The 18,320-nt window shown below is 37.8% G+C and overlaps 1 protein-coding gene and 1 long non-coding RNA gene across 7 annotated transcripts in view; one reads left to right on the forward strand and one right to left on the reverse strand.

Moving 5' to 3' along the window:
- The window catches only part of R3HDM1 (R3H domain containing 1), a 47,358-nt gene that overhangs the window by 21,410 nt on the left and 7,628 nt on the right, over positions 1 to 18,320 (forward strand). For 3 of the 6 annotated variants that reach the window (XM_080347317.1, XM_080347318.1, XM_080347320.1), the window contains 8 exons: positions 217 to 254; positions 337 to 387; positions 513 to 739; positions 7,054 to 7,208; positions 10,897 to 11,154; positions 11,632 to 11,752; positions 16,201 to 16,355; positions 16,904 to 17,052. In XM_080347317.1, the coding sequence (XP_080203443.1) occupies positions 217 to 254; positions 337 to 387; positions 513 to 739; positions 7,054 to 7,208; positions 10,897 to 11,154; positions 11,632 to 11,752; positions 16,201 to 16,355; positions 16,904 to 17,052 (1,154 nt within the window). Of the gene's footprint in view, positions 1 to 216; positions 255 to 336; positions 388 to 512; positions 740 to 3,427; positions 3,683 to 7,053; positions 7,209 to 10,896; positions 11,155 to 11,631; positions 11,753 to 16,200; positions 16,356 to 16,903; positions 17,053 to 18,320 lie in introns of all 6 variants that reach the window. The other 3 variants (XM_080347319.1, XM_080347321.1, XM_080347322.1) reach the window with 2 other exon arrangements.
- LOC308042163 overlaps positions 1 to 18,320 on the reverse strand; it is a 33,609-nt gene that overhangs the window by 280 nt on the left and 15,009 nt on the right. Inside the window, exon 3 of the long non-coding RNA XR_013922317.1 lies at positions 10,039 to 10,233. This is a non-coding gene — a long non-coding RNA (uncharacterized lncRNA). The remainder of the gene's footprint in view (positions 1 to 10,038; positions 10,234 to 18,320) is intronic.

An 18,320-nucleotide genomic window follows, 5' to 3' on the forward strand; every position in this document is an offset into this window, starting at 1 on the left:
TCCTGCAGATGGGCCTTCTAGTATTGTCTTGTCTTTTTTTCATACTGTGGAAATCATCCACCAAAGAGGTTGTTTTCAGGCAGTTTAATACAAAGAGGATGCTGTGAAAGTCCATGTAGAATACAAAAGATTCCAAATTGCAACATTTTGTTACTGCTCTGTAGTAGGGGTTCTAGATGCCATTCATATTAATTTCTACACTTCTTTGCCCTTCAGTCCCTGTGTTCCCAAGAGAATTATTTCACTGATAAAAGGTAAGAAAATTTGCAGTCTAATTCTGTTTCATTTTCCTATTTTCTTAATAAATATTAAGCTATCTTATTAAAATGTCAACAGAATCCAGGAAGAAGAAACTAATAGTACACAACAAAGACGACAGATACTTAGGTATTTGATGCTTTCTTTAAAACAAAATAACATCCTGAAGTATTTTGCATGTGCTTTTTTTTTTTTTTAATTTTCCTTATTTTGTAGTTGATGCTTGTGCTAAGAGTTTAGTTTATAACTTACAGAATCAATAAGGAAGCATCAGGGAGGTCAGCCAACAGCCATCAGAGCAGTACCGAGACTGAGCTGAAGTATTGTGAACCCCGTCCCTGGAGCAGCACGGACTCTGACAGCTCCCTCCGCAACCTGAAGCCAGCAGTGACCAAAGCCAGCAGCTTCAGCGGGATATCCGTGCTGACGAGAGGAGACAGCTCCGGAAGCAGCAAAAGCACAGGCAGGCTGTCCAAAACAGGTATAATAACATCCGTACAAATACACAGTTCCGTAGCAGCGATGGTTTGGTGCTTGGTGCGTATTGCTGGTGTGTACGTAGGTAGGGGCCTCAGTTGTGTAGGTGCTCAGTGTGTGCAGCTCCCTCTGGGTGCTGCAGACATGGGGTGACTACAGACCTGGCTCTATAGCGCAGAACTGCCTTGGAGAGCTAGAACTCAGATAGCAAATGAAACGAAGTCCGACTTTGAAGCAGAGATTTAAAGTGCATTATACATGGCGTTAATCTATAAATGCATTTCACCTCAAAGGATTTGAAAACATTAGTCCACATAAGTGCTTTATGCAAAATAAAACTTTAGAGTTCAGCTCTCCAGTTTCAGTGTGACAAAGCTGCATTGTGCAGTCCTTGTGCTGCTGTCCTACTAGCTAGGAAAAAACAGCATTAAAGCCTATGAATTGTTAGCTATATTTATTGTGTTATCTTTCAGTGCCTTTGTTAAATTGAAATTAATATGGCTAAAAAAGCGTACTCGCTTATTAAATTGCTCAAAAATCAGGTCAGTGGAACAAAGCCTATTGTTTAAGATTCAGAAACGTTGGGGGGAAATACTCATAAGAGTCTGGGTTTCAAAGATGTGTTAACTTGTAGTTAATGTCAAAACAGAATCTCAAAATATGGATGTAAATCTTCTGTGGGTCAAAAATGAAATTTAGTACATATTTGTATTCTAAATGCCAACATAATTTGATCCAATAGATAATCTTGGTTGTGGAGAACTTGAGGCTTGTAGTACATGGACGCACTACTTCAGAATTTGAAGTAGAACTGTAAAAAAAGCAGAATATTATTGCTTGCCTATATTATGCTTGGCTTTCATCTTACTTATAAAACTTCTTTCAATTGAGGATCTGCTTAAATTTTTCCTTTCCCTTAAAGCACCACTGCCTTCCTTATAGGTTATCACCACGCTTCTATATCTTGATGTAGGAGAACAATTACCAATTCTGTTTGTCTGTTGTATACTTGTATTAAAAAAAAATACATTCCAAGGTACTTCTGCATATGCTGTAAAATTGTGCCATCACATTTAGCAATGTAGTAACACTATTTGGCACAGCTTGGAAAGAAACTACAACCTGACAATAGCATATATATAAAATACATTCTTAGAAATACTTGTTTTCTAAATTGAAAAAAAAATCCATAAATGCATTCTTAACATTTCACTGGAAACTTTATTTTGGCATTCTGAGAGTTAACATTCAGAGTCTGGAATACCTATTGTCAAGTGGTTGCTTCACTTCGGTTACAGGTTGTGGTGATTTTGCATGTGTTGAGATTGGATTTGCTTGTTCATTTTGCCCAAGGATGTAATTGGCTTTAATTCTGGTGGCTTAAACTTAATTTCTCTACATAATCTAGAAGTGGATATACTTGTAAAGAAATCTAATCAAAGTAACTCTGGTCAGGGGGAGATTGTTTTAAGAGTTATTCTGGGTTATGCTGTTTTGCTCAGTTTACCATTATAAGCTTTGTACTTCATCTGGAAACAGCATCAGCAAATGCTTCAAGCTGTCCTGTCTTTTCATACACACAAGGGTTGCAATTAGAAATTTTTATGAAGGGCTGCAGAGTAACTTCAAACAGTAGATACATTTCATCACAGCCCTTTTTGAGTCTTACTTTCTCTTCTGGATTGTATAGAGCCTGCTGATGAAGAGTTCTTAAATTAAACAACCTTATTCTGTCTCCAAGTACTGCAAATGCCATAGCGAAGACTTAAAAAAAGTCTAATAAACTGTTTACCTAGAGATCTAGGTATACAGTGATCTAGGAACAGGGCAGTTCTACAGACTCTTGGAGTATTGCTTTGAGCTGCATGCCTTGGCTTTCAGAAAGATCAGGGTCTGGTTCTCCACTGCCTTGCAATGTTTATAGTCATTCATATCTGTACAAGGATTATTGTTTTCAAGCAGTTATTTCATATTCCGTTTGAACTTCAAATTGTTGCCTAAAACTAGGCTAAAGCTACCATATTACCAGCACTTTTTGCAACTGTATTTGTGATTTCAGTCTGAAAAATGTGAGCGGAGGGGGAAAAAAGCCAAATGAAACAACACAGTTTTGTTTGGGTTTTTTGTTTTAGTATTCTGTAGTTTGTCCAGCAGGTGAGTCAGAGAAGATCTGACATTTATTAGTGGAGAAAAAAAAATTATCAAGATCATTACTTGCATGCTGGCCACGTCTACAGAGCAGGTGCATTTAGCCAGTGTACATGAAGGGACATGCGGCCCACTGCCCCTACACTACCCCATGGCCTGCATGTGTGCAATTGCTCTGCTGTATCCCATTGATACATGTGCATGCACCGCTTTGGAGTAAGTGACCGAGTGCTTAAATTGTGGATGAACTGAACATCCACACATGTGCATAGGTACAGGAATGTATTTTTGGTCCAGAAAATTGGAGCTAGATATGAAAGCCTCACTTGACAGTGCAAAGCAGTGCTGAACTGACCCTTGGTTCACAGAAGGATCTCATAATGGTATTCCAGGGGAGATGAAGGGGGAATTCATTGAAAAGGGCTCTGTTTGAAAATGTACTTAACACTGAGCTTTAAGGGTATGCATTTACAAGTATATTTTTTAAGCGATCGTGATGTTTCTGTCTCGAGGTAAAAACAATTTCTCGTTACTCCTTTCCTAGGTTCAGAGTCTTCTAGTAGTGTAGGGTCATCCACGGGTTCTCTTTCTCACACCCAGCAGCCTCTTCCAGTGCCAGCTCTAAGCCAGCCCTCTCACGGCACGCCGGCCGCCTACCCCACCGCCAGCTCTAGTAACTCTCTTTCCTTTGATGGTGGCATAAGCGGGCAAGTGGCACCTCCTAGCACTAGCTTCTTTTTGCTTCCCTTGGAAGCGGCAGGCATACCGCCTGGCAGCGTGCTGATCAACCCGCAAACAGGTTGGTACGCGCTTGTGGATGTTTTCCTTATGATTGAGATCTTGGAGAAAAATGCACGAGTGTTTACATAAGGCTGAATGTCAGTATTGTCCTTTCTTTTTCTCTTTTTTTTTTTTTTTTCCTGTGGTTGTGTTTGTTCAGTGCACTTAATTTAAAAAGAAAGCATGGCTCTAGGATCAAAACAATAAGTAAATTCAATTTTCTTTTCTAGAATTTTAACTTTTGTAATATTCTGATGAGTGACTTGCACAAAACATGAAAATCTTATGATTTATTATCCAGAACATAGAATAACTTAATTACTTTGGCTTTTTTTGGGGTGAGGGAAAGTCTTAGTGCTACTATAAAACAGTTTCAGTGAGAGGAGAGCCTGAGGAAGTATTCGTATTGACTTGAATGAATTTATCATCATTTTGTTCGTTACAACGTATTTTTGTATCTCTATACTCATGACACTGAAAGAAATGAGCATGAGATTTCATGCTGTTTCTAAACTCTGTTTGTCAGGATAGAACAGGATGAAATCAGTGTTGGAGTAATTGGTCAATACTGGTATTTTTAGTAAGTAGTAGGAAATGGGTATTTCATAATGTAGATGCAGGACATGTAATGACTTGTCTGGATTAAATGACTGGTTAGCGCTCTCTGGGCAAAATTCTGCTTTATTGCGGAAGTTAAGAAATGCTGAAAATTTTAATTTACCTTTTATGCAACACACTGTAATGTTTGAAAAATGGATATATTTTAATTTTAGTTTAAAGACTCATTTTCCTTGTAGAAAAGGAAATACTTCCAAGTTATATTTCCCATCTTTCTGTAGGTGGGCTTTTTAATGTTTGAATATAACTGCACATGATGTTTTAAACTAAATTTTTCCCGCTAGGCTTGTTAAAATGATCAGTTATAAAATTATTTCTCTTTTATTACTAAAAGGTTTACCACTGAAATAGATACATGTCTCTCTTTTTCCTTAATACACATAAATTGTTGTATTTTTTAAAAATTAATGATTCTGTATATTGATACGCTACCTAACGTTTCTCTTATGCCTTACTGTATGAAGAAATAGTTTAAGCCAAGCCTGCTAAAAAATTGGTTACAACTGAGTAGCTGTAGCATCCAGTAGCTAGCTGCTGGATTTGGAGGAGGTTGTATTTCCCACCTTAGATCTGGGTTCTGGACAAGGGCACTATTGACTGACAGTTTCTAGTTGTACTGTGATAGTTGTTCGTATTCTCCATGAATTTTCCATTGTGTGTGTTGACCATGTGAAGACAAATATGATGATTAGTGAACAAGTTTTAGTAGAAAAATGAGCAGGTTTAGTGTTTGCCCACACTAGAGTACTTTGTACTCTGCTTGAAATAAGAAGAATGTTTGCTGTCATTTTTTTATATTACGAGTTTGTAGCACAACTACTGAAATTTTTGGAGTTACTACACAGCAAAACAGATATTGCAGGTGCTGAAATGATACCATCAGCTTCAAATTGATTTCATATAAAACATGACACAGTTTTTTCATTTAAAAAGAGCAGGTTTGAGTCATCTTCATTTCAGTTATGTGCCTGTCAACATTTGGCATATGCTTAGTGTCATTTTCTTCCTCCTGTACTGTTGGTCATTTTCCCTGTTCTACTGATGGCACTTCCACACAACACGAAAGGGCAGAGAAATAAATGTGATTGTGAAAGTTTTTCATCTGAAAGCATCTTGTACTTGCACCTTCCTCAGATAAGGCAGCAAAATTTTAGACTTGACTGTGTTTCATATTCATTAAAATTGGCTTGATTTCCAATTGTGATTCTTCCTGTTTTATCCATTTTTCATGTAGGTAAACCAGTCAGTAATGGTCTTTCATAACAGAAGATTATGTTAATATCTAATGAGTGTCTAACAGAAGATAAAGTACACTTCCAGAACAAGAAATACCTAGGTTCAGAAAAAAATTTAACTTATAACGTACTTGAATCATCATATTCTGTAACTGTTCATCTGACTTTATTGTTCCAAATGACAGCCTGAGTTCAAAAAAAAAAAAGAACAACCAACATAGGTTGGTTTTTCAGCATTTCTGACAGGATCTGCTGACCTTGGGTCAGCAGAGTCATTCCTCCCAGTACCTGAAGACAGTAATTAGTTCTTATTGAGCCACAACAGGAAACAAATTAAGCTCCAGTGATTGCCAGAAAGTGGCAGAAGGAAATAAGAAAATCTGACTCCCTATTTATGGGAACATTCCCAATTCTTGAGCAATAAGGAGAAACCCTTTAAGTTAAATTGAATATAGCAGGTCTGTTCATGCTTCTTGTCTCTCTCGTGCATTAATTGCCTCAGTCCTCTTGTCAGTAACTTTTACGCTTTTAAGTTGGCCAGTTGCACTTAAATCTGATGGGACAAAGAAGTCTGAAGGAGCATTAGTCTATTTTGACAGGACCCCAGCTAGGGTGCAAAGGCTTTAGTGTCACTTTATACCTTTCTGGAAAGATTCTCAGACAATAAAATATTTATATAGGAAGAGATACAAATTTACATCAGTATTTGGACCTTAAGCACCAAAACAAGCCAATGTAAAACATTGGTCATTAAGCAGCTAGACTCAGGTCCTTGCCAACTCATCTGTTGTTCCTTTGCTTTGCTTTGGTTTTTCCCAATCCAGGCACCAAAATAAATCACTGTTTCTTTATAATTTGCTTTTAAGTAGTTTATTTTTTTTAATTGTCTTTCATTAGTCCACTGCTGTAATATTGAAGTTGCAAACTATTGAATATTAAAGTAATACTACATTATTTCATTTGAAAGCTAAAAGCCAATTAATCTATGAATAGGTCCAGATAAACTGAAGAGAGTCTTAACAGTGATCTCATTAGCAGTTGTGGGAGTACCATCACAACTATTGGTTTTTATGTATTTTAAAAAATATCTGTCTTTAAGCTCTCCTGTGTTCTGGTTGTTGTTCAAACTGATTAAAGGACATTCATTTAATTGCCTTCTAAAAGGTCCTTAAAATAGTATTTTAGTAGGATTTTCCTTTATTATTCCTGCCTTTTTCAATCCACTTTATTAAAAATGAGTTTTCAAGATAGGCAGGATGCAGCCAATATATATCTGTGTTTATTAAGTAAAGACAGGGTGGTTTTGTCTAACTGTTTTGTTTTTTAACTGCCTGTAGTTTGTCAAATGGTGCCTGTGTAGCCATTGCTATTATAAATACAGTCGTGGGTATTTGGCGTAAATCTGTCATATAAACCAGTTTGATTAAATTTCAAATTTTATTTTGCCTGCTGTAAACACGTGTTGTTCTTTTCCCCAAAGCTGGATGATGCAGCTTGATTGCCATTGGGTTGCGTGTGTTCTTTTCCCACCTCTCAGGTCAGCCGTTCCTCAACCCAGATGGCACTCCAGTCGTGTACAACCCTCCCATGCCTCAGCAACCTGGTAGGACCCAAGTGCCTGGACCTGCGCAACAGCCGCCTCTTCCCGCGCCGCCTCCACAGCCGCCAGCAGCGAATCACGTCCTCTCACAGGTGCACATGTCAAACACGTGGTGCTTATACCCCTCACTGTCAAGTTGATGTCTGATAATGAGGGATCAGGATGTTTGTTCTGTTGAAGCATAAGTAATAGCTGCCTAGATATGGGGAACTGGATTTTTTTTTTTCCCCACAGTCCTCGGAACTATCAGTTCTACTAATAAGCAAATATTGTAGGCAGCCTTTTCTTAAAAATATAAAAAACATTAGTATGAAAGTGTTTTGGTGTATCAAGAGGTTCTCAGGAGTCACAGCATGTGGTTACCCCTGGCATTCACAGTCACACAGCAACCTGGGAAGAGAGCGGATCCAACTGAAATCTTTGTTTCCTTGTCTCGAGGTTATTTTTTAGGCAGATGCATTCCTGGGTTGTACTGCACAAGCAGTAGTTACGGCACAAAAGAGGTAGCTTACGACTGGTAGATTACAAACACCTCTTTCAGTAGCACTTTGGCTTACTCTACTCAAAACTGCACGCTGAAGAACAGGATGTATTTTATCCATTTCATCTGATATAAGAGGAAATTAGTTAAATAGGCCAAATTAAAGATGAACTCAGCCCTTGAAGAAAGGAAAAGCAAAGAGTGTGAATGGGCAGGAGAAGTGAGGGTTCTACCTCTTTTTACAGCAGCTATTTCAGGCACCAAGCTACTGGTTATTGTCTCCCGCAGTGTTTTTCAAATTGCTCTCAAATTTTATCAACAAGTTATTTATAGAACTTAATCTAAACCTTTATCTTTGTTCGTTTCCTCTGGCTTGAGTCTTGTGTTGAGGATACCTGCGTATACCACAGCAGAGATGGCCTCTTTTGAAAAAGACTCCTTTGTACCCCTTCTCCCTGTCTAGTGTATAGAAGTCTGCATGTGGTATTTGCAGTTTTTGTCACAAATTCTTTACCGCTTCTATGCTTGCCTTCTCCATGGAAAATGGAGTTGAACCTGCCAAAATTATTATCAGCCATGGTACCTCTCTGATGTTCAAATAAGCACAATCTAGAGAAAATATTTGAGTGTTGTTGAATAAGTGAAAGTAATATGTTTTAAGCTATGGTTGGTACTAAATTCACTCTGCGTTTAGATGCTTTGAAACAACTTGACTTTAAAATGCACATAAGTTTTTGGTTTATAGTTTCAAAAAAATCCTCTAAAAGAAACACTAAATGTTTAATAGAAGCAATTTGCTGACTTATAGCTAATATAACAAATAAGGGAAATGTATTTCTGCTAGGAGACTGAGATATTGAAAATTACTTTCATTTTAATTCTAGGCAGTCTTTAGCTTAAAATATCCATTCTATTTCTGATAATAGGGCATAGTTGCCTTTTTTCCTATTACAAGACTTTGACTTTGGTTTTGCTTCTCTTACTCTGATGTTAACCATGTTTATAAACCTGTTATTTCTTCAGCCTATGCGGCCTCTGCAGCCTTCTTCCCAGCCTGTTCAGTACTCTGCAGTCTCTTATCCACCCCCGCTCCTGCCAGTCTCCTCTACACAGCAATATTCTGTGGTATTACATCTTCTGTTCATCTCCTCTCTGCATGGGTTAATCTTTAGTGGGTGCTGACCTTTGCTTGGTTGGTTGTACGTGGTGTGCGATACCAGTGTCATGACTGGCTAGCTTTTCAATCCCCGTCAAGTATTACCTGAGTGGGGGAAAATAGTTCCTGAGATTTTAACGTGTTTATTTCAAGTTCAGCAGAAATTTATACAGTTGAGGCTATATCCATATATCTTTATATTTAGGTATTTAGATATATATGATTTCCCTTTGTAAAGGAACAGTTTTTCAGTACTATTGTTTTGTTAACCAGTCAGTACCTTTTTATGTCTCTAGATTAACCTCTTTCCATCCTTTCTTGTTTCTTTGTCTGTTCTTTTTTCTACTGAACCATAATACATTTTCTCTCCCATATTGCTATGGATGGGAAAGTGATAGAGCAGCTTGGTGGGCACTGGTTAAGCCACCACAATGTTATACAACAGCTATTTTAATATGTATTCAGGGTTTTTATTTTGTTACTATTTTCAACATTAGTCAGAAATGTCTTCTAATAATAGATACAGATTGGTCTGAATTTGATAGCTTGCATATAATTAAAACTATATTGTAACTGTTATTTGTACTTTAGGTATACAATTCTAAAAGGAACTGCACTTTGTGGAGGGTGGTGGGTTTTTTAGCGATGTTGTTTCTCATGTTATTTTATTGTTTGAATACCTGTGACCTGCAGTCACTGTAACTTACCTCCTTAGGAATGAAATGAGAATGGTTAATCGACCAGTGTGAGCTTCCTATGCAAGTTTAGCATATGACTAAATTGCTGTTAGCAGCAGCTAGCTGAGGTGTCACTATGCCATGATTGACAATCGTCATTAGCTACATGGTTGTTAAAAGTCGAAAACAAAACTTCTGGGTTTATAGTAATTTCAAAGTGGTTCACATTCAGGAAATGGGTTCAAATACTAAGTAGACTGGCAGCTTCAAAAATTTATTCCTGCTGATGGTAACTTAGGTAACATAGTGAAAAGGACTGATGGTATCTCTAAACTGGGTATTATGAGAAGCAGAACGTAAAATCCAACATAGAAGAGCATTATATTTGTGTTAATAGGCATCATTAAAGAGTGAAATGCCAAAGGCAAAGTTAGATTGTTGGTCTAATGAAAATAAGGCTTTTTTAAGCTGCAGAAGTATTCTAAATAAAGTTTGAAATGCAAATTCATATTTCCAGTGGTAACTAAGAATATCTTTAGCCTGGAAACTCTAAAAATTCACCATAAGATTTGAACATAGCCAATCAGTAAATGACAGCTTGCTCTTACTCTTTCTTGATTAACTCCTCTGTTCTTCAGGATGATCTAAGAGAAGATCAGGTGGTCTCAAAATATTTTCGATGTTCTTCCATGTTTGGCGAGTCCACTTTTGAAGAGTGAAACAAATCTTCTGTTCAGCAAAAAAATACAATACTAGTGATCACTTCTGATATCCAGGATGTTGATTATTTGATGCTAAGTTGCCTGTAAAGAAAAGGAGCTTGAGGTTACAGTAATAGAAGCTGAAAATTTTGCAGGACTCCTGCAGTATCCAGTGCAATCAGCACCATATTTTCAGATGTTAATAAAATACAGACAGTAGGAAACCACTAGAGCACGTTACTTGCAGCTGTTACTCGATTTCAGGCTAAAATAAATTAATCCTTGCATCTAGTCTAGTACCAAGTTAGAGGAATGTACCTTGTTGTTCAGGATTACAGCCTTATTAACTTAAACTCTTAAAACCAAAAATTACTTAGCAATACTAATGCCTTCTGCTGTTTTAACTGGGGTTAGATGTTTTCACTCAAGCTTTGGAGTCCAATCAGAAAATATTAGTGACCAAAATTCTCACTTCATTTTTCACAATTGAACTCTTACAATAGGTAGACAGAGGCAGATGTAATCCAAAAACTGAGTATTTGCAGTGAAATGTCTCAGTGGGGATGTTTTCTCCTGCTGTCAGCCCTGAAAATGATTTACCACTGTGTTCCCTCTCATTCTTTCCTCTTGTTCTTTGTCTGTTGCTAATGCACAGTAATTTGAGATGTGCATATCTGAAACTTACTGAGATATTTGGCTATGCTTTTTTTTTCTTGAATGTGCATTTGTGAATGTAATTTCCCTTTTTTTTTTTAACTATTACAGCAAGACAACCTAGGATCGCAGTTTAGCCATATGAGTCTTGCCCGCCAGCCACCCGCAGATCCAGCCGAAGCTCCCAGTGCTCTGTTCCAGTCCACTGTGGTCCTGCAGCCCCCACAGCAGCCGGGTTACATCATCACAGCTGCTCCAGCTGCGCCCTCGGGCCAGCCCGTGTCTGCTCCAGGCTACTCCACATCTGGCCACCCTGTCAACCAGCAAGTACTCCAGCAGCAGGGATATATGCAGCAACCTGTACCACAGGTACAGCGGCTCTGTTTCCATCCTCCCAACAGCTAAATTTAAAAACGGGTCATGCTGTTCTATTAATGAGCTTATTCTATGGTGTGAAATTGCTGCTGTGTGCATTTATTCTGGGCTTGGGTGGTTTTTTTCTGGCTTATGTGTTCTGAAATTGAAGACTTCAGTGTACTTGAGGAGGAATAATCACCCAGCTTTTCCTGTTTACCTGTAGCTGGTAAAACTCATGTTCTGCATAGTTTTCTAGTGTTTGTAGAAATTGGGAATTGTTACTTCTACAGTGAAAAAGTAGAAGAAATCGGCTGTTAAAGGGGGGAATTTATGTAGTATAAGTATTTTTAATTGCTAAACCACTTAACATTAGTTGCACCTTTTAATAAGTTTTGCATTCATCTTTCATTGCGTGATTCTTTTTGCATTTAGATATCTGCCTCCTATAAACTTACAGGTAGTGAATCTTCACTTGTTGCTTGTTTTCAGATGCCACCTTGTTATTGTGCCCCCAACCAGTATCCGCACTCCAGTCCCCAATACCGCCCTGTTTCTGTCCATTACAACACCCAGCAAACGCAGCCGTTGGCACAGCCCGGACAGCAGACAGGTTGGTTGAACTTCCAGCATTTCATTAGAACACCTTGTGTGCATTTTCTCCTGGTTTTGCTGTTTTTTAACTTATTTTGCTGAAAGTCTTCTAGTAACTTGTAAAGTAAGGTGAATTAGTCCCTTTAAATGATGTAACATTGCAAAGATGTCCATTGACTGAAATTTCTAAACAAAAGGTACTGATTTTAGATGTTGTGGCATGAAGAGTGCTATGCAGAAGATACCAGTGATACTGGTTTAATTTGGTTTTCTGTCCTAGGATTAAAGGCATCTGGGTATTGAATAGAACATATAATGAGACTTAAGTGGTTAGAATTAGTTTTCTGCTCTTCCTGTTTTTAGTGAAGACTTTTCAGCTGTCTCTCAGTTACCTTTCTGTGAATGTTATCAAGCTGTATTTCTGTCTCCTTTCCTATTGTCTTTTCCTTGCAACTTGTAACTGTAACTGTCATCATTTTAATAATCTGTACTTAAAAGCTTCTTCCAGAAGATTTGGATTCTTGAAACAAATTTCCTTCTGAGCAATATCTTGTCTCGCAGTCAAAACTTTCAGAACTAGTGGCAGAGATCCTTAAAAATCAGACTTCTAATACCATGTTTTAGTTGAATATGTGACTTAGCATCCTTTTGAGTTTTCTTCAGGAAGAAGGACTTTTTAATTCCTCCGCTCTGCCCCCAACTATGTGTTGATCAACAGAAATAGGATGAAAGATCAACTTTTACAAATATAAACTGGATTGTTTTATAGCTGTTCTATGAAGTAGCCTGTAGAAGGGATGGGCTCTCTCTTGTGCAGCTCTTCCAGGAATTGCTCCAAGAGCAGCAACACTTGAAGTTGTTATTCAGGGTTCAGTCCACAAATGTACACAGGATTATTTCATTGCAGCAGCATCAAGATGTGATGCCCACGCATAGGGTTGTCAGATTATTTTAAAATACTGTTAGTGGCTGCTTACTGCAAAATGGATTGCCACTTTTCAGAAGTGAAAGTATATTGATGTTTTTTCAAAGGAAAACAAATTACTTGGTTTTGCAACTTGTTTCCATCCGCTGGTGTTAAAGATGTGTTATCCAACTGTATTATACAACCTCAGAATTTTTAATACCGAGACTACTTAACAGCAAAAAGTCTGAGGCTTGGCTGGGGCTACTTCCCCGTTTACAGGGACACCCTCTGTGAATAGCACACAAACTAAATCAGAGGGTGTAGCTAAACGAAACAGGTGGGATGATGGTACACCGGCACCAAGATGCAAAGGGAGGAATGGGTTGCTATTGTGTAAATTTGTTTCTTGTATGTTTTTAGCTCTTTATGTTGTCACTGAATTTCACTGGCTGTGATGTGGGCAGGGTGAAAAAAGCATCGGCAGCTAAACTGTGCCTCTGTGTCCTCAAAGAAATCCAATAAGCAAGCTGTGCAGACAGCTACTTCATTGCTTTGTAATGCGCCTTGTACCTGGAACCCTGACATCAAGGGATTGTGTTTAAGTAGTGAGGGGTCGTCCAGCCAATAACTTCCTTCAATCCTGTTTGGTTACTTGGTGTTTGCTAGCACTAATGGTAGAGACAAGTATTTTAATATTTTAGCAACTGCATAATTAGTCCTTAACTCAAAATCTCCAAATTGCTACCTACCCATTGCTGGTGCTTGTTTACTGCTTTATAGGCAAATTTAAATCAGCATTCTAGAGATGGAAGGTTCCACATTATGTTGTATGTTCTGTAAACTGCTTGTGAGAAGGCATATTTTGAAATTATCTCTCGTGTAGATTTATTTGAAACCATAGGTATTTGTAGTAAGTTGACACAAAGCTACATCCAAAATGGTTGATGCTAATTAGCAATGACTGGTTTTGAGAACAAAGGCAGCGTGTTACTTGGATAATACAGCAATGTGTCTCATCAATAATGAGAATTAACAGATCTTGTATTGGGTTTTATTCATCTTATAAAGTGGTTACTAACTATGAAATAACTTTCCAAGCACAAATTCAGATAAAAGCTGACAGCTGCTGAGAGCACGGCAACTGAAGCCACTTTTGGTTTAATATTACGGAGTAACCCGACTTTATTTATGAGCTGTTGGATTCGGGGCCGTAACACTGTCTGAGAGGTTTACATTTCTCACAGTGAACCGGTCTCTTTTTCAGCTGCTTCCTGGCTTCCTTTCTCAAGGGGTTTCAGGTGAAATATTGCGGGGGTGTCACTTTTAATAAAAATACTGTTGTCTGATAGATTTTGGGGAGAAGAAAACTCTAAGAAAAAGGCATTTCTCATTGCCATTCTAACGAGGGCCCAGTTACCATGAGACCTGGTTGAGGAAAAATCTTACTTGAACTACAGTTACAGTAGGAACATCAGCTGAAATTCGACCAGCTTCTGCTTCACACTGGCCAGTGACAAAACTCTTCCATTGTACTAATAGCTGTAGTTGTAATAGTAGTAATCAAGCTATACTCATAGCTTGTTACCCGAGTGATTGATAGCTTGTTACCCTGCTCTTGAATAAAGGCTGCTCCTCCCTCTTAATGCGTTATTTAGAAAATGCATTTCTATATTCCGTAAGTTAACCTTTCTGATGTTAACAGTGATTTCTTTTTAATTACGTAAATATTAAGAAGCGTGCTTCTTTTCTTATCTGCTGTTTCAGAGTGTTTCTGTGTAATGAGCCAATCTGCTACAGCAGGTGTGGGTTTTCTGCTGAGTGCTGCATTTCTCAGACCACTCTCTATGCAGAGGTGAAATTGTGAAGCTAAAAATAGAGCATTCTGTGGAACGCTGCGGGGAACCTTCTTGGCAGTCAATTGATATTGTTCCAGTTCTCTCTGCTTGCAAAATTGATTATGCCTGTCTCTGGAAGTGCCAGAAAAAGCTGAAAAATATTCACAGCTACATTGCAATTTCTGAGAAATGAAGGGGTTAGATTGCAGCTGTATTGATTGTATCTGTCACATACTGCAGCTTTGCATTCTGCTGCTTTTTAGGTGCTATAGATCATTTTGTAACAAATTACATTTAAGAATTTTGTTTATTACAGAAATGAGATGGATTTTTGTGCACAGTTCAAACTTTAGGGTTATGAAAAATTCTCATTACTAATCCTGATTCCAGCATGCCTTGTTCAAAGTTTGTATAGTACTCTGACAATATTTAGTGTGGTGTGGGTTTGAAATGAATAGCTCGCATGGTTTAGACCTCTTTAATTTTCTGAAGGAATATTTGATTATATTAACAGTCTTGTTTTAGTCTTCATTGTGGCAATTTCTCTAGAGACAGCCAGCTGAGACTGTTAATTCACAAGGTTCATTGTGCCCTGTATGTATGTAATCAATTAACACTGGAGGGGTTTGTTTACAAAAAGGCTTTTGTGTTAACTAATTATTCTCAAAATACACAATGCAATTTTTTAAACACAGTTTAAAAGACGTCCAAGCGAGTTTTTGCAGCTATATTTGCGTTGTTGTAGTTCCATACCAAGGTAGGGAGCGCGAGGAAGGTCACGGTCAGTAGGATGTGAACGTGTCCAAGTTAAATACAGGCTCTTTTTGCCATTAGTGCTTCTTGACAAGCCCAGTTTTGTTGTCCTGGAGCGATAACCGGCTCTGTCTCAGAAACTCTGATAGTTATGGGCTTTTACTGATGTTCTAAGTAGCACATTCCTATACAATAGAATATGACAAAAAGAACTTGTGTTCTATATGTGCTTTGATCTTGGGATTTGTTTGTTTGGGGTTATCTTAGGCCTTTTTTGAAAGATAGCAGAGGATACCAGTTTAAGCAATAATAAATTGTTGTAGAGGCACTATAGAGTGGTCAATATGAACATCTTTTGTTTTTCCCCCAAGATAACTGAATACAAAATGCCTTCCACTGGATATGAATGTTGCTTTTATTTGGAAGATTTTTCTCATTACCCAGTTTTTTAGCTTTACAGATTTCTGTACAAATTGCCCTTTTAAAAAAGATTTGCACACATGCCTTACACAATTCTTTTTGAAGTAGAATTCAATTTTGAAACATAGTCAAGGTATTCTAATCCCTAGGGCACCTGAGGTACTAATAGAATTCAGTATAACTAGAATTTCAAAACTGATGAACTTAGAATGGGCTTGTTCATAATAATGGATAACTAATTGGTTTTGGTATTATCCAGCATGCTTTGTTCAAATGCTTTCAGCTTTCACCTATCGAATCAAGGTGTTAATGCATGCAGCTCACTAGAGCGTAAAGAAATACTGCAAGCATGCGAGAGCAGAATTGCAAATAGTATGTACAGTATTTCGTGCTGGATCCAAATGAATAAATCTGTTGGCTTCTTTTTATATGCATGATAAGTTGCCAGATTTAAAGAGCCATTGAAAAATGCTGCACATACATTTTCACATAGGCAACTCTGTATAAAATGTGTTCATTATTTCAAAATAAGATTTAAATGTATAATTTCAGGTTACCAGGTTTTGCCAAATCAACAGCAAAACTACCAAGGTTTAGTTGGAGTTCAGCAGCCTCAGAATCAAAATCTAGTCAGTGGCCAACACAACAACATTGGGAATCAAATTCAAGGTGTGATTGTTCCATATCCTTCAGTGCCATCTTATCAGGTGGGTATTTATTCATAACTTTCCAATCACTCTTCTGTGTGTTTGAGTGATATATTTTTGAAGTGCATTGCTCTGTAAATGGTAGAAAGCTGCAGGCAGGTGTCAAAGGTGACTTTGGGGCAGAAATTAAAGAAACAAAACCAAAACAAAACCCCACCACAATTAAAGTGAGAAGAAAATCTTTCACAAGTGTACAAGTTCTACTGTTGAATGCCAAGTGCTGTGATTCAAAGGATGGGAAGGAAAGACAGAGCTCATTAGAATTCCCTGCCCACCAGCCCGCTTTCTGTTGTAGAGAAAAATCTCTTTTCTTAATTTATGGAGTCCCTTGGAACCAACGGTTCCATTTGGGGGTAAGATAAAAAGTTTTTGTAATAAAGCGCTATTATTTCAACTACTGCTGTCACTAGTCTGCTGGATTTAGAGACCTCCAGCAGATCTTTCCGTTTCTGTTTCTTTAAAAAATTCTTATATAAATTAGGTGATGGTCAAGAGGCAGAAAGAAATATTGTCTGCAGAAGAAAATCTTAACGTGTTCTCAATTTTAGGTTTCGGTGCCTCAAGGTTCCCAAGCAGTGCCCCAGCAGACGTATCAACAGCCTGTGATAATTCCCAGCCAGTCAAATCAAGGGTTGCCCACAACAGGAATGCCGGTTTATTACAGTGTCATTCCATCAGGTCAGCAGAATAATTTAAGGTGAGTAGAACTCAGTTATTTGGTTTCTCAGCAATTAGGCTTAATTGTCTTGTAATAACTGACAGGATCTGCTATAGTATTGCATATATTAAAATGTATTTTAAAGGCAGACCGACAGACACTTTAATATCTCTTTTGGTCTTTTTTTTGGAATTAACAAAAAAGCCCAGTACTGTGTTAATTGGGACATACTTATTAGACTGTAAAACACTGTTTCTATATCACTTTCAGCAATGCTGTACTACAGTCCCAAGTCTTAAGATTTCAGCATTCCTTTTCTACACATGAAACACCAGTGTGTTCTCTAGCAGGGCCTTTATGCAGTAACATTTAAGATGACTATCCATATTCACTGGTTTTGTCACAGACACTGCTTTATAAGGTATAGAGAAAAGACAATTTGAATCCCAGAAAAAGACTGACATTCTTTTTTGGAGCTTTGTGTGGAAGGAGCACAGCTCATTTTGTCCAGATAGCGAAAGGAGGCCTGATGGTGCAAAGCTGGCTATGAAACAAGCCGAGGAACTTTTTCCTATGCTTGGCTTTTGTTTGATAAATAACTTTTTATCTACCTTGGTAACAGCAAATTGGTCTACATATACAGACCTCCCTGTGTATACAGCTGCGTCCCCGACACAATGTCAGTATGTGTGAGAGAACACATAGGCAGGTACCTAAAAGAACTCATTAGGATTAATGCATGTTACAAATTTTTCTTCAGTTTTTTGAACTTACAAAAGTGCATCATTTAAAAATAGCTTGCTTGCAGCTTTTAAACAAGCATCAACAGTATGATGCTTGATTCATCCTTCTGTGAGCGCAGTGACTTAAATAGCATTTGTGCCATTGCTGCATGGCTTCATCTATTTAAACGTGAGTTCTTGTTCTTTGTGTCTGAAGGTTCTTTTTATCCTTTCCATCTGTAGTTATATTTGAGGTTCAGTGAAGCCATAGGTAAACATAATCCCAGACTTTTTTTGAAGTAAGTTTTGTTGCTTGATCTCTTGCGTCATTTAGAGTGTCCCACTCTTTTGAACAGGGAAATGTTTGTTTGGAGTTCAGAGCAGACTAGCAACTAATGACAGCATCTTACTTGTATCAAAATCGTTGCATTGCAGTACTTTGACAAGGAAAGCAGAATGCTGTTCTGTAGGAACTCAGTCGTCTCAAACCTACAGGTCACTATTGAAAACTGTAATCAGTAGACAGATGAGAAGCTGCGTGAGAGCACACATCCCATACAGATATAAAACCATCTGGTTTCATTT

The sequence above is a fragment of the Nesoenas mayeri genome (genome assembly GCF_963082525.1).
Source record: "Nesoenas mayeri genome assembly, chromosome: 6".
NCBI lineage: Eukaryota > Metazoa > Chordata > Aves > Columbiformes > Columbidae > Nesoenas > Nesoenas mayeri.